At 37.8% G+C, this 16,821-nt stretch overlaps 1 protein-coding gene across 2 annotated transcripts in view; it reads right to left on the minus strand.

The window, feature by feature from the left end:
- The window catches only part of Vps8 (vacuolar protein sorting 8 homolog (S. cerevisiae)), a 211,019-nt gene extending 195,545 nt beyond the window's left edge, over window positions 1-15,474 (minus strand). For both annotated transcript variants that reach the window (XM_005383304.2, XM_013513539.1), the window contains exons 1-3: window positions 15,401-15,474; window positions 4,340-4,586; window positions 3,364-3,432 (exon numbers count right to left, since the gene is read on the minus strand). In XM_005383304.2, coding sequence (XP_005383361.1) covers window positions 3,364-3,432; window positions 4,340-4,495 — 225 coding nt within the window. In that variant the 5' untranslated portion in view covers window positions 4,496-4,586; window positions 15,401-15,474. The remainder of the gene's footprint in view (window positions 1-3,363; window positions 3,433-4,339; window positions 4,587-15,400) is intronic.
- Window positions 15,475-16,821: the final 1,347 nt, after the last annotated feature.

Below are 16,821 nucleotides of genomic sequence, written 5' to 3' on the forward strand. Positions count from 1 at the left end.
AAAAAAAAAAAAGAACTTCTACTCACCAAAAGAAACCATTAGTAGAATAAAAGATATGTTAGGGAACAAAAGAAGGTATTTTGCAAGAAATATATCTAGTAAAGAAAGAGCTTGTACCAGCATATAAAAGAACTTTCATAAATCACTTTCTTAAAAATAAAAACAGAATTAAGTAAGCTGAAGACATGAAAAGGTAATTCATAAAACAGATACTCAATGGCCAAAACCTATGTCAAGGTGCTCAACTTCACCAGTCTTCAGGGAAACTCAAACTAAAACCATGATGTGATACTGCTATACCTAAGACCATGAAAGACCAAAGTGAAAAAAGACAGAAAAATTCAAACGTTAACAAGTGTATAAGTAACGAGAACACTCATTTATTGCTCCTGGCAGTATAGGTCAATAATAACCACTTTGAAAAACGATGGCAGTATTCAGGGAAGCTGAAGCTAACCATACCTGATGACTCAGCAATTCTACTCTTGAACATATGCCCCACAAAAGCATGTGCACATGTGTGAATACCAATAGATATGAATACAAAAAGGTGTGAATAAGAATATTCTCATCAGCACTTTTCACAACAGCCAGAAACTGGAAACTACACAAATGTCTATCAACAACAGAATGAATAAACAATTGTGTGTGTGTGTGCGCGTGCGTGCGCACGTGTGCATTTTACAGCAACAGAAATGAATTAACAAAAATATGACTAGGCCGAAAAACAAATATTGAGGACAGTAAGTCAGACACAGAAGGGGACCTATTTCATGTACACTGACAAAAGTACAATATTCCATGTATATAAAATTCAAACAGACAAACGAACCAGGGCTAGAAGAATGTAGAATAGTGATTATTCAGGGGTTGGGTGCTAAAGGGACACAAGAGGTGCTTCTGGGTTGCCACAAGATTTGGCGTCTTCTTCTCGATTCTAGTTATACAGGTTGTTCATATTGTGAAGATTCATTGTGCTGTACTCTTATGGCTTGTGCACCTTTCTGTGTGCATGCTGTACTTCAACGGAAGAGTTCAAAAGACATTTCTTGCTAAAGAATCTAATAGTGAGATTGAAGTAAACTGCAGCTATGCAGAGGCTAGGAGACTACAAGGATTGAAAGATTTGGTCTTGATGAGGACAAAGAATAAGTTTAATGAAGTAAAGGAAGGGGGGTGCTATGGCTAGAGAATGGAATTTCAAAATTAAAAACTTCAAAGGCAGAACCATTTCAAAGAACAACAAGGCCTAGTAATTTTATTCCATGCCCCAAGTTCTAAGATCTCAGATGTCTCAGTAATTTTTAGCTTTCCATTTTCTTTTAAATGTCTTGATTGCCCATTTCTTCACAGCCTTCCTTCAGGTTGATATTAATGAACATTATAGAATACATGCACCCACACAGCCTGCAGCAAGGGCTTATTTACACTTCTGAGCTTCTCTTTAAAAAAATCATTTTAATATTGCTCTTTCCTTACAGTCTTCAGTAATGGTCTACAACTGAAATTATTTTTCTTTCACCTATCTACCTGCCTCATTCCCTGGAGGTATAAAAACTGGCCAATTTCCAGTCACATTTCCCTCGCAAGGACTTAAGACAGTCATATAACACTTTTAATACCAGCACCTAACACCATAACCCAAATATACGAAGCACCAAATACACTGAGAATGACAACAGTATTATCTTCTTGGTAAACCAGTAATGACAAGACTTACTGCTATTAAGAGATAAGGCTGTGCAAGGACTGCCTGCCTTCATTACAACCACAGTCCCATTCATATGAGTATTATTTTCTGTACCTAATTACATAAAAATGTACAGCTTCATACATAGTCCTCTGGGATTGTTTTTATTTCACACTTAGTAAGGTAACTGACATGAAAATGTGATTAAGATCATGTTAATAAAACTGACTAAAATTAATCTCTTTACTTCTAAAGGAAAGTTTTTATCTAGATCAGAAAATAATAAAGGCCATTTCACTGAAATACAATATTTTTAGGGCCCAACATCACCTCTCAAAACTAAAAATGCTTAAGCCTTAACATAGATCACACAGAACATTTTTTAAGTTAAAATACTGTACATTTAAACTGACAGCAACATCAAACTGATACCAAAAAACAGAAATCAAAGCCACAGGAAAAAAAGACACAATTCATAGAAAAAGTAGTTTGCATCTTAGAAAGCACTGCCTACAACCCTAAAAATATATATGTAAAGAATAGATGCCCAACTTACTCAGGGTTACAGCATCAGTGGGCATTTCTATTGGGGAACCTCTGCAGCCTTTTCTTTTGGGAAACAAAAAAACAGATCTGAAATAGATTTATACATAAAAAATCTTTCTCAAATTAGAAGCTGAAACTTCCAAGAAAAGTCTTAAGCAAGTTTTCAAAAGGTCAAAAAGACTGAAGTGAAGAGCTGTCAGCAGTACGCAGAAACTGGCATACTTCAGCAACCACGTACTCTCCCAGAGTTCCTTTTGATCTGCCAATTCACAAAAGAGTAACACCATTTCAAAACTGAAAAACTTTTCACTAGAAGTGGTATTCGAAAGTCAGATAGTGGAGGTTTGGTTTCCTTCTTGCAGAAGAAGGAAGAAGCTCACTATAAGTCTCAAGATGCTCTTTAGTATCAAAGGATGAGCTGTCTGAACATTGCTGGTAGAGATAACTAATCATTATCAACACATAATACAAATCTCAAAAGTGACACAATGTAATATTTCAATTCACTTAATAAACCATATTTATTGAATCCAAGGGATTGAATCCAAGATTTCATGCATGCTCAGCATGCACTCTATTACTAAGCTACACCTTCCAGCCCTAATTTTTTTAAGTCTGCCAAGGATTAGGCATTATGCTGGCCAGAAACTCTAAAGATGAACAAGACCTGGTTTGCGCCCCTGAGAAGCTCACAATCTAGACCAGTGCTGTCCAACAGAACTTCCTACAATGATGGAACGACTGTGTATCTATGCTGCCCACTATAGTATACATCAGCTACATCAGGCTATTGAGCATCTGAGATGTGACTTGTGCTGCTGACAAACTGAATTTTTATTTAACTGCAAAATAATTTAAGCTTTAAATTGACACATGTCATTAATGGCTACTCTACTGATACTGTACATGTAGCTATATATCCTATATATATATATATTTTTTTTTTTTGGATTTTTTGGTTTTTTTGGTTTTTCTCCGGTACCGGGAACCGAACTCACAACCTTGCGCTTGCCAGGCAGGCGCTTTGCCGCTGAGCTAAATCCCCAGCCCCGCTATATATCCTATAACTAATCCAAAAGTACTATAAGTCAATGCCACAAAATAATAATCATTTAATATTTACTTACCTCATTTAGTATGCTTTCCAGTGTTGGAGGAGTGTCAACTTGAGGGATATCAAACTCCTTGTCATCAATCTAAATAAAGAAAACAAATTAATCCCCATAATATAATGCCTTTCCCCTTAAAATTGTGAGGATGCTTTAATCAAGTATCAATTATAAGACAATCTTAACATAAAAACTGATCTAGCAGTCACCTCAGTAATCCACGATGATATGAGTCAGATCTAAAGATTATAGAATTGTTATCTTTCTTATCCATACATTCGGTGACTACTGAGAACACGTATGCACTGGACTGCATTATCAGACGATCCTTTCCAGACAAATTCTGTTCAAGGACTTTTGCATCAGCTTTCTTCAACACGACAAAACATCACATCTTATGACAACCCCCAATCGCCTAAGTTTAGAGCTAAGTCATAAGTGATATGCCAGAGTCTGACATCACATTTCTTAGTTATTTCACAAATTATGGTAAGATAATTAGGTCAAATAACTTGTTAATAGAGTCACACAAAACCATTAATATAGCATTTAATCACTGAAGAAAAGATACTGGGCAGGGGCTGGGGATTTAGCTCAGTGGCACAGCACCTGCCTAGCAAGCACAAGATCATGAGTTCAATTCCCAGTACCAGAAAAAAAAAAAAAGATACTGGGAAATATAAAAATTCTAAATCTACCTCTAGCTCTCTGACTTTGAGATGTCATTTAACAGTGCTGCACACAGTATCTTCATCTATAAAATGGATTATTACAGTATTCTAAGTGTTGTGAAGCTCAACTGACAACATGAATCAAAGTGTTCTATAAACTGTAATGGACTACACAAATGAAGAGAGACAGTAGTTCATAAAACTGTATATAGACTCCTTCTAACTCATACAAAAATAATAGGCTGAGAGTGTTTGGATCATAAAACACACTATAACCAAAACTTCAGTTAAAAATCATCACTCAACAAAGGCTGAAGTTTTACCAAATCATTTCTCAATTCCAGTTCTTTGTCCAGATCTATGCAAGAGAATTTTGAAAGTGAAGCTTCTAGATTGAAAGACTTATTCAACTCTTCTTCAGTAGTAGTCTTGACACAGAGATTCTGCTCCACTTTGTCATGGTCTGGTGAATTTTCCATATTTGCTTTTAATAACTGTATTCAACCAATCCAAGCACGTGTTTGATTGTCTTGTTTTGACTTTAGATCATAATGATCTGAATGGTGATCTCTTTAAAAAAAAGAGAAAGAGAGAAAGAAAAAGAAGAAATCATTTAGATTTCCTTTTGTTCACTGGATATTCCAAAACTCACTTTGTCAGACAAACTTCCTTGGTTCTCTGGTTATAGACAAAGAGAAATCGATACTGCGGTCCAAGGTTGTCATGAAACTGCTAATAATGATAGCCACAAAAGGCAGGATTGGCCACTAGACTTGGCTCCAGCTAGACTTATGTACCTAAGAACATGAGGGTAAATTGGTGCCAAAAGCTGCAATGAAGCAATTAACTCCTTCCCTACCTTCCCAAACCTCAGGGTAGCTCTCTAGTTCCCTTGGAGATAAACATATACACTAGCTTTGCTGCTGGCACTCACTTGGGGTCACAGATACCTCAGGAGCTTAGTTTAGACACCAACAATAGGTAAGCAGTTAACCTAAGGGTTGAGGTCTATTAAAAGAGAAAACAATGACCTGAGGATAAAATAACCATCTGTGATTTCTAGAAGAAAAGTAGTCACAGAGAAACAGACATTTTCAGAGAAAAATAAACTACTGAAAAACCTAGAAATTGTATTTTTATATATGTCACAGCTCTAAAGAATAGAACTCTATGTTATATCAAAAAACAAATAACTTTATATACTTGTAAAACATTTCTAAAAAACTAGAAATACACATTTTTAAAATTCTTATACATTTAGCAAATTTGGTTTTTAATGCTTTTAGATAGAGTTTCAGTAAGAATACAAGTGGCCAATTTTTTAAAACCCACTTAGCTTTGCCTTTAGAATAATGTAAAAAAATAATAATAATGTAAAAATATGACAATAGAAACAATGTCATAAGAACACTGGTAATAGAAATAAAGCCATTTTGCTCCTAGACTAGGAGTTTTCTGTAGTATTTTCTTGCCACGGTTTCAGTTATCAGAGGTCAATCATGATCTGAAAACATAAAATGAAAGATTCCAAAAATAAAGAATTCATAACTTTTAACCTGTTCTCTCTTCTGGGTAGTGTGATGATACCTGGTATCATCCCCCTCCATCGCATTAGGAAGATGAATCACCCCTGTCCAGTGTATCCATGTTGGATATGCTACCTGCCCACTAGTCACTGACTAGACGGGCTGGTGATCTGATTGACTACCATAGTATTGCAGTGTTTCTATTCAAGTAACCCATATTTCACTCAAAAATGGCCCCCAAAGTGCAGGAGTAGTGGTCCTGGCAATTTGGAAATATGAAAGAAAAGCCATAAAGTGCTTCCTTTAGTGAGAAGGTGAAAGTTCTTGACTTAATAAGGAAAGAAAAAAATCACATGCCAAGGTTACTAAGATCTATGGTAAGAATGAATCTTTTACCTGTGAAATAGTGAAAAATGAAAAAAAAAAAAATCTGTGCTGGTTTTACTGTTGAAAATCTCAAATGGCAAAAGTGTGATAAATCAGTCACCTCATTTCACTTCACCATGTAAGCATTGTATCAAATCACATCATTATAAGAAGGGCTAAATACAGTACAATTAGATATCTTAAGAGAAATCACACTCACCTAACTTGTATTATAATGTATTTTTCTAGTTGTTCTACTTTATTATTGTTGTTGCCAACTTCTTGCCATGCCTAATGTATAAATTAAACTTTTATCATGAATATATATTTTTAAACATTGTATAGAGTTGGCCCTCCACATCCAGCGGTCCCACATGTGGAGAAGGACGTTCTCTAGATGTATTGCCTCAGGCCTGACCAAGCCATGGTTGTTGGGTTCTGGAGGAAGTCTAGCAAAAGCATTGTTGGCCCCAGAGACAACACTAGATGCTTTTCTGAGATATGCCCTAAGGAAGATAACAGGATGGTTTACTGGTCAAGTCTCATTACTATGATAATGGAGATTGTATTGGCCTTGCAAAAAAACGGTTGAGATCGCCCAGTTCTGGGACTGCCTCCTTTGTTCTTGCTGAATAAAAGGTTACTGGAGATGCCGGTCGGGCTTGAGTCTGGAAGGTGACTAGCCCCCTGAGCCCAGATACATATGGCTCTAGAGTTGTTCTTTGGAAGAGGGGATTAATACATCCGCGGGCACCTCGTTCTGGGGACCTGTTCTCCCTGGACAGAGATGGATGAGTAATACAACACCCACATCCATCAAATCAACCGACTACAGACAGAAAACATTTTTTTAAAAAAAGCATCTGCATTAAACATATACAGACTCTTTCATTTTGTCCTTATTCCCTAAACAATACACCACAACTATTTACAAAGCATTTACATTTTGATAGCCATTACAAGTAATCTGGAGATGATTTTAAATCATCTTAAATAACAAATATATGAAAAAGGTTATATGCAAAGATTATGCTGTTTTATAGAAAGGATTTAAATGTCTACAGAATTTGGTATTATCAGAGGATCCTGAAACCAATTACACATGGATCCTGACAGTTAATTGTACAGGGCTTCATACTAATTGGCAGTTTCAGACCTCAACCAGGGGTCTTAAGTGAGGACTACTGTACCATACAACCCAATATTCGGTGTGAAGGTTTTTCAAACCACACACCGCCCTCAGGGGTACAAACACCTCTACTACCATGAACCCTTGGCCCCACAGTGAACTTTTCTATTATTCCTTAGTGACTTGAAAGAAGAAAGAAAGGGCTGGGTGTGGTGGTGCATACCTGTAATCCCAGTACTTGGGAGGCTGAGGCAGCAGGATCCCTGAGTGCAAGGCCAGCCTACGTTACATAAGTGAATTTAAGGTCAGCCTGAACTACATAGCAAGACCTGTCTCAAAAAAAGGAAAGGCTGAGCCACTGGGCTTCATTTTTTTAAAGCAAACTGTGATTAGATGTTTTTAAGCAATATGCCTAAAACTAACAATTTAACCCATAGAAACTCATTTTTCAGTACCTGTAATTAATTTCATTTCCTTCAATGTTTCATTTCTATCACATGAAAAGAAATGAATAGCTACTATGTATAAGACATATGAACTCAAACTCTTCTAGGACATTTGGTACATTACCAATGCAGACTCATTTCTTTCACACGGTACAGGAAACAGACCCTAATTTTCTGTCCTATAAAATGCATACTATCAAATATGTTCCTAAAAGACATTACTGAGAACACACTATACCTGGCAATATTTGAAAGAATCTTTCAAACATCAGGTATTAAATGTACTACTCCTTTGCAATGAGCCAAAAGCAGTAGAAGTAAGAGCACTTATATTCCTTTCTTCAAAAAAGACTGATTGGCTTCTGAAAAAAATTACTTTTAAAGTCTTTCACTATTATTTGTACCATGAGGCAAAAACTGCTACAATTATTGAAGAAATATTTACAAATATGAATAATCCAACTCATATTCAATGATTTCTGAGGACAGTGATTTTTAATTCTGTGTTTTAAACAGTAGAAAAGGCCATACTCAGAAACCTTTTATTTAAATAATTTAATAATCTAAAATGTTTCACACTTCATACTTGTCTTTTCAAACTAACTCAGAAATGAAACCAAATTTTTTAAATCTCCTCTCTGGAGTTAAGAGGTTCCAAAACCAGATCTATGAACAACAATTTTAAGCGTCAAGCATTCCCTGAAAAAAAGAACACTGCCATGCTACCCTACTTTACTGATTTCCAACCTTCACTTTACTGATTTGTACTGAAGCACAAAGAAAATAAGCCAAAGAGCCCAATAAAATAGATCTGAATCTACATTTTACTAGTTCCTATCGGTGACTTTGGTCAGTTTGGCTACTCTTTCTGAATTCATTTCCACATCTGAAAATTGGAATAATGCAGACATTTATGATGTTTGCTCAGAATTGCTCCTTTTGTTCTGGGAAGGGCTCCTTCAAAGCAATGCTTCTTGTGCAGGCTGCCAATCAAAAATCCCCTAGTAAAATACAGCCTCAACCAGCCATAGTCTTTCATCAGGATTCATTGAAATGGAACTGAGCAGAAAGTGCCATTTCCACTTTTTTCTAAAAAATAGGAAGAGAAGGAAGAGGAAGGGGGAAAGAGAAAAGAGAATCCTGATATTATTTAAGCCCCAGGTTCTAGTCTTCCGAGAAGTTAGTTCTGCCCATACCTTCTGGCAATTTAACTATGTGGGCACCATACCTTTCCTTTTCTCACTTTTTTTTTTTTTTTACAATTTAGAGACCTAACTCGGAGGAATTCAACTATCTACCTTGCAATGACCGTAAAGCATTCAGAAAAATCCTCAAGATTTCTGAGTTCTTCTACAGTTAAACAAAAGTCTAGTTAGTGCTAAGTATAGAAGACAGGTATGTTTCCTCTTGAGTTGAATGATAGGGATTTATCTAAGATTAGGACAGACCGGTACCAGAGAAAAACCAAAAAAAAAAAAAAAATTTAAGATTAGGACAGAACCTAGCAAAGTTATCAGAGACACTTAACAAAAACCATTAATTATGACGAGAGAAGTGTCTTACATTACTAGCTCACTCTGTGATCCTGTTTTGGTTTTTTCTCATAACAACATTAGTTTATACTTTGTTAGTGATGCCAAATATGTGCCAATGCTTAGTTCCTCCTTTGTCACTAACCAGCTATTATTCTTCTCATTAGAAAATTTCTCTAACCCAAATAGACCTGCTGAATGAAAAGTTACCAAGCTCAGATTTTAAAAAAAGAGATCCAGTAGAGAAGTTTCTATAAATTTTTTAAATTAATTGGGCTACGCCTGAACCTACTCATTGTAGGAAGAATGGTGATGTCTAACAACATCAGCCCTAATTCCTAGAACCTGTGAATATGTTACTTTATATAGCACAAGGGACTTAGCAAATATAATTAAATTGGGACCTGGAGATGGGAGATTATTCTGAATTATCTAGGTGGGCCCAATGTAATCACATGGGTTCTTAAAAGTGCGAGATAAAGGCAGAAAAGTGTCAGAAAATCAGAAAAAGTAAGGTGACAACAAAAGTGGGTCAGAGAGATGCCATACTTCAGGCTTTGACGATGGAAGAAGTGTACCAGTAGTCAAAGAATGCAGGCCTCCTACAGAAGTGCAAAAGAGAAGGAAATGGACTGATTTCTATTTATTTTTTGTTTGTTTGTTTGTTTGTTTGTTTTTCTCCAGTACCGGGAACTGAACTCACAACCTTGCGCTTGCCAAGCAGGCACTTTTTGCCACTGAGCTAAATCCCCAGCCCGTTGGACTGATTTCTAAAACTCAAGAAGAAACTTGTCCTGACATCTTGAATGTAGTGAGACAAATGTCAGACTTGTAAACTACAAAATTGTGAAATAATAAATCTATACTGCTTACAGCCACTAAATTTGTGGTAATCTGTTACGGCAGCAATAGGAAACAAATACACTAATAAACTCTAATTCATTCCTGACTACATCTCCAATGTCCTGAAATACTAACCCCTCCCTTGTCCATTGTTGTTGTTCTCACCTTACTGAGCAAGCTCTTCATTCTAATATACAGACCAATGATGAAATGCTTCACATATGACAATATTTCACACTTCAGGCAGACACTATATTAGACATCACTTACACAGTAGCCCAGCAATAAAGGCTGACAACAAACTACTCATCACTCCCTCTTGACATGGAATTCTACAACTACTTAACCCAACCATCATTGTGATCTTGTGTTTTTATAGTTCTTAAAGGAATGCCACGCCAGACAGTACCTATAGATGACACAGTAGATTGTATCAACTATTTCTCAATCTCTCCTAGAATGAAATCAGATTAATCTGATAGGAAATGTATGTCATGGAATTATGATGACCAAGAATGCTGTTAAACTAATAAACTTCACATTTAACATTATTGGATATCTTGATAATTCTCAAGATCATTTCCTCTGAATCAATAAGATTATTCTCAACTAATGATCATTAAAAAAACAACAACAACAATGTACTACATAAACAACAATGATCCCATTTTCACAATGACCAACTGAGTAAGAACTCTAGAATGTGACCTATATTTGACCAGGTTATCATGGAACTCTTTCACCAATTTTCTATCATGGCAAACATGCCCAATTATCCTCAAATTACAGGATTCTGTCTAATTCTCTAACATGCGTTTCCTCCTAAAAGTATCATTATGACATACTCTTCACATCATAGTGAAATCAAATCAAATTTTAAAAAATTATTGTGACAGAAAGATAGCAAAAAATCACACATGATGTGAAACAATCTTACATGATAGCTTTGCTCTGGCCTTCCTGATCAAATTTATTCTCTTCTATTTCTTTGTTTTGCTCTGTCTTATGTTTTATCTTGAGACAGAAAAGAATAAAATAGAGTTAACTTCTATTAGTTTTCTATCATCTTTCTCTAGTAAATCAAAGATTCATTTTTAACAGTTCTCCAATGCCTACAGCATAAAATTCCAAATTCTAAGCCTATAATTCCAGACATCAGACGAGTTGAATGGAATCTGCAAGCTCCCCACTCCCTCCTTCCTTTACAACAACACATACTACTGCAGCCAGAATCCTTTCAGAATAGCTTCCATATTCCATATCTGCTCTACCTGGTTCACCTTCCCTTTCCTTTTCCTCTACATTTATCTGAGTTTCTTCTTTCCTTCCTCCCTTGTGGTCCATGTTCTAATTGGATCTTCCCATGACCTCTTCTGTCCCTAACAATCTTCTAAATCCAGAAGGTATGTCATCTTTCAAACTGTCTTGGTATTTTCCTCATTTTGATTCAGTAGTTAACTTACACTGTGACTACAACTTTTCTCTTTAACTAGATAATAAAAATGGGCCAGCACTTCTACATCACTGGACTCATTGACTTGCATATGTTGTAGACATTCAGTAAATATTTGCTGATTAACACAAGAATTAGAAGACAAAAACACCTGTGTTGCAAATTAAACATATCAATTTTATTACCTGCAATCTGTGCCATAATAAGCTAAGTTATAATTGAGTCCTACTTTTATGTAATCAAACTTGTCAACAACTACAGGTCATACGTCAGGCATCAGCTAAAACTCTTACCTATTAAATGCAGCCATAACATTATTCTCTTTTATCACACTAATCATACTGCAATTGGTTCTTCACTGTCTGAACTCCCCCACCACTCACCCACAGGTTCCATGTAAGCAAAGTTCTGTCTTGTTCACCATCATATTCCCAATGCCTAATTACATAGTAGTTTGTCAGTCAGTCCATCCATTCACCCATCCTTCCCTGCCTAGATAACCAGCTAAGCAACACTGTACCACTGGCTTCCAGAGACTCAAACAGCAGTTTGAGTCATTAAAGCCAAGATATGGTTAGTCACTCTTCTCCAAAAAGACTCCCAGTTTTGCAAGTCCCATTTTTTTATATCTAGGAGAGATTTTTTAAATCCCTAAAATGTTTTTTAATGATCATTTAGCTCATGTATAGCATGAGAAACTCCATAATACCAAATGTTTCATGTTCTTTCACATTAATTCTGCCTATATATGAAAACAATGGAAATGTACCACACCTGTATTCAATTTATGGGAATTTAATTATTATCTTAGGGAAAGAGAAAGAGGAAAAAGAAATGATTCACACAGAGCCAGGAACTTCTACTCAGTAAGTATATGCTTCACAGTGAGCACAAAATAGGCGCTACATTTCTGCTGTCCCTTTGGTCACTTTCAGTTCTTACAAGTTTCATAAATAAGCAAACTAGTTCATAAGTGCTAAAAATAATAAACAGTATGCTGTTCCAACATGGGGCAAAAACTGGCTGTGTTGGGCTTTCTCAGAAATCATGTCAATCTCTGGTACAACTCCTTCCTGGAGTATTTTAGAATATTCAATTTTCACCTTATCCATGAACTTCAAAACAGGCACCTGCATTAAATGCAATGTTACTATATACTGACATGGGTTGCTTACTTGATCGCCAAGTTTCTTCTCAACTACAGGCATCTTTAGGTAACTGCAGACATATTTTGGTAACTACAGCCCAATGTGCTTGGAGCTACCATTATGAAAAAAAGCCCAAACATCTCTTTTTCTTCTTCCTGTCTCAGTAATGTCTAAATGAGAAGAGTTACCACTTAAAACTTAAGAAATATGCATAGAACAACAAATGTTAAAAAGAAAAGTGACAAGAAAGAGTAGTACCAGAGACCTTTCTGTACACCATGCTAAGCTACTACTAAAAATTCTTGGACACAAACAAGCAAGGTGCATCCATTCTAGAAAAGGAAAATCTATTTCCAAATAACAACACACAGAACAGTAGTAAAAAGGAAGCTATAAATATCAATATCTTAACATTATCAAATGTATAAACATGAGGTGACAAATGATATGAATGAGACAAATGATTTCTTTCCAAAGTTTAGTAAATCTCTACTACCAAGAAAATCTCTCTTCAAAGACCCAGTCCAGCCCCACAGATATCTCCCTAATAAGTACAAGAGCCTTATGCAGGCTGACTTATATTCCCTCTTCTTCGCATAACTGGTGAATTCTTGTAAGTTACATGCACAACGAGTAGGATTCCGCTCAGGTATAGGCAGAGTAGATGGTGGCCTTCTTTATTAATTTTAATTGAGTGAATTACCATCTCAATTACACCTGGTTAGATGTTAAGAAGGACATACTCACAAGAAATGTATGCCCCCTCCTAAAAGAACAAGAGGGAGCCTCTTGCTGAACTATAGAGGAAAAAAAATGTTAAAATATCCCTGCAACTTTACTGTCTTTCCTTTGAGGAGAAGCTGTTTCTCCTCCACTCCCACTACATGATTTTGGTGGGGCTGCCAATCAAGTATCCTATCAGCCTAGCAGAAGAGTAGGCACATGACATTTTCATGTCCAGTCTGAACAATAAGGGTCCTTCCCTGGAATTCGTAAATACTGAAAGCAGTTTTCTCTCTACTAGAAGGTACATGAACTTGGAGGGTGTAACACAGGAGTTGTCTGGAGTCTGTCTTTTGGATGTTTATATAATAAAACAGAATAAGGCTTGCAATTAGAGAAACAGAGGTAGGGATTAAGGAATTAGGAGGTCCTTTGTGTGTGTTTGGGAGGGAGTACACACAAGAATATCATTTAGTGATTTTGTGACACCCTCTCTCTGCCCAGGTTTGTGAGCCAATAAATCTCCTTTTCATTTTTTTCATTTGAATTAAGTTTCTGTCACTTATAACAGAAAGAGCCTTGACTTAAAAAGTGTTGTTGATACAAGAATTCATCTAACAAATTCATTAACAGTGAGAAATCCAAGGCAAATCCACAGTTCCTGGCCAAAACACAGAATATACTTCTGTAATGTTATATAGAATGAAGATTATTCAAACAATTCAGGATTTAGTTTAGAATTGAGTAGTTTGAGTTTACAAATATACACAGAGGACACCTCAGGTAGTGGGTTAACATAAAATGCCATTTCAACTCTATGAAACTTATAAAGAGATCAAAAGTTAGACACTATTAAGTTCGAAAGTTCTAAAGTTAGACACTATTAAGTTCTCAATTCTCACTCACATATACAATTGTGAGTGAGATCTGATATTTAATGTCACAGTGGTTGAAATGTCTATAAACAGTAGAAAACCACTAAGAATCATCAAAACACCCCAAGATTCTGAAGAACAGAAATCTCCTACTGGTGGTAGTCCCAGTGTACAAAGGAAACATATAAAGGAAAATCTGTATATTATTTTGCTAGAGGTATGTAAAGAATTCTCTTACATACAATTATATTTCTTCGACCATATGAAGCCCAATAGTTGAAAAACTTTCCCCATTTATCTTTATTGTGCATTCTACGGAACAGGCCAGCTATTGTGAGAAGATTCAATACCTAGTCTCTGCTTAAATTTAATCATAAGCAAATTCATGTCCTACACAAACATGGAGATCCTCCATCCCCACCCTAGGTATACTTCAAACGCACGAGTGTAACATAGACATATACACAACTGGCATGTAATTATCTCCCAAACAGAGACGTCTGTAATACAGCTGGCACCACAAGCTAACATCTGCGTTTACGCTGTTTGTGTGACTGTGTATTTGTTTGCGGGGGTGGGACAGTGTGGTAGAGTGGGCAGTGCTGATGATCTAGGCCTTGCTGTGTACTCTAAAGTAGTTCAGGGAGTGGAGGGGACAGAGGGGACCCGCCTGGTTGGAGAAGGCTCCCCAAAGGTTCCAGGTAACCCAATGCCACGCGTCCTCATCCTACCCTCAACTCCTTCAAAGCACACTCATTTTGTACACCCGAACACTTTGGACAGCTACTTCCCTCCTTCCCAAGCGCCACATCCGGAGAACTAGCCAAAGCACAGCAGTGACCTCAAACTTGAGAGACCCACTTTTCATCCTGCACCACCACATCCAGATACACCTCGCAGGAAACCCGGCAGGACCAACCCGCAGCTCGCACGTCGATCCCGACAGGCGGCCACCTCCACCCCGACCGGCGGGCTGCGCACCGGTCCCACCCGAGAGAAGGGGTGGGGTGGGGGTCACCCACTCCTGGTCTCACGGTCGGGGGAGTGCGCGCCCTGGCCCTCAGCCTCGCCTTCCTTTGGAACCAACAAGTGAAACTGCCTGACCCAGTTCCAGAGCAAACGCAGGGCACGCCCTCCGCCCCAGGCAGCCCCGTCCGGCTGTGGCCCGGGTCCAGTTAGCCGGTCACCGGCTGCTGTCAACTCCCGAGGCCGCGCCACTGTCGCGCGGGAAGGGGCTGCGGGACCGAGGCTTAGAGACCTGGCGGCGCTCGCTCTCCTCCCACCCTGTGCAATCCTCCACCCCAGGGACCTCCCTGCTCGCCCGCTCTCCAGACAGGCTTTACCTCAGCTGGCAGCCATTCCGGCCCAGGCCCGCCCCCGCCGTCCTCGTGACCCCGCCCCCTGCTCGCGCTTCACGCATGCGCACTCCTGTCCCCGCCGCCCTTGCTTCCGCTTTCTCGCTGTTCCGGGCCTTTCTCCTGGGTGGTCCGCGCATCTACACCACGCCCCTATTTAAAGGGCCAGCCTTACCGGACGGACTTCGTGATTAGTATCTTGGGGACCAGAAGTTTGGAAATTTCACAAGTGGAGGCAGAGACCAGTAAACAGCAGTCCTTGAGATGAGAGAAGGAAGTCTTTCAGCTCCAAATTAGTGAATTCACCTGGTCTTCAAGAACAGTACCCTGCCTTAAGCCAGCCCAGAAAGGGCCCAAGTGCTGTTGATTTAAGGCTTTGGGGGTTTAAAACCAGTTTAAATAAATAAGTAAATAAATAAATAAATAATTTTTTTTCTAAAAGACGAATTTAGGATTGCCCCTCTTCAATTGCCAGTAAGGACAGTAGACAGGCGCTTAAAACTATTCTCTACTACTACTGTTGGAAAGTAATTTTCTAATTTATAGTCAGTATTGCTCTGCAAAATAAATACATTTTAACATCAAAAATATGAGAGGCACCCTCTTAAGTAAAGGAGACATTTTTAAATTATTATCACAGACATTGCTCATTTAACGACTGAGTTCCCTTCCTGCAACTAGGTCTAGTTGCTTTTATCTGCATAACTCCTACATGTTGTACTGTAATGTATAACAGAACATAAAGCTACAGTGCTATATTGTACAGCACAATCAGAAAAAAATTACAGTACTGTGTAAACAAGGTGTACTGTATAAAAAAGACAGTGAAGCTCTATAACAAGATGTACACAACTGTACAAAAAATTCAGGTCGTAATTCCGAGCGATGGGTCACAAATCTGAACAGTTGTTAACGAGGTAGGTTGTTAAACGAGGAATATCTGTATTTCTTTTATCGCTACTAAAGAAAGATGAAAGCTTTCCAAAAGATTGGCCTTTAGAGTCACCACTGTAGATAATATTTGTCCCGGGACACAAATCTTCTATCTCCTGGACCTATGATGAAGAAATCAAGAGAAGATAAAACCAGGCTCACTACACTTTGGGGCCTTCAGAGAATCCAGAGGTGAAAAAGACACAGCCCCACCTTCCAGGTACTCTAGTTGTAAAATAATGTACTAACATCCTGACAGTAAGCCAATTTAATTAGAGTGATGTAAAGAAAGACAAGGAACCATTATTTTAGGGTAACCAGTGAGGCAAAATGGTAGAACACTTCAGGAAGGAGGTGATGTTTTCTGTGGGCCTTGAAGGACTTCAGTAGGCAGACAGTAGAGAGAACACCCAGCTGAGGAAATAGTGGAATGAACAACCATTCAAAACAAATCTGGGGACTAGCTGCTGCCCTGA

Source organism: Chinchilla lanigera, unplaced genomic scaffold, assembly GCF_000276665.1.
Source record: "Chinchilla lanigera isolate Chin_1 unplaced genomic scaffold, ChiLan1.0 scaffold00019, whole genome shotgun sequence".
NCBI classification, from domain to species: Eukaryota; Metazoa; Chordata; class Mammalia; order Rodentia; family Chinchillidae; genus Chinchilla; species Chinchilla lanigera.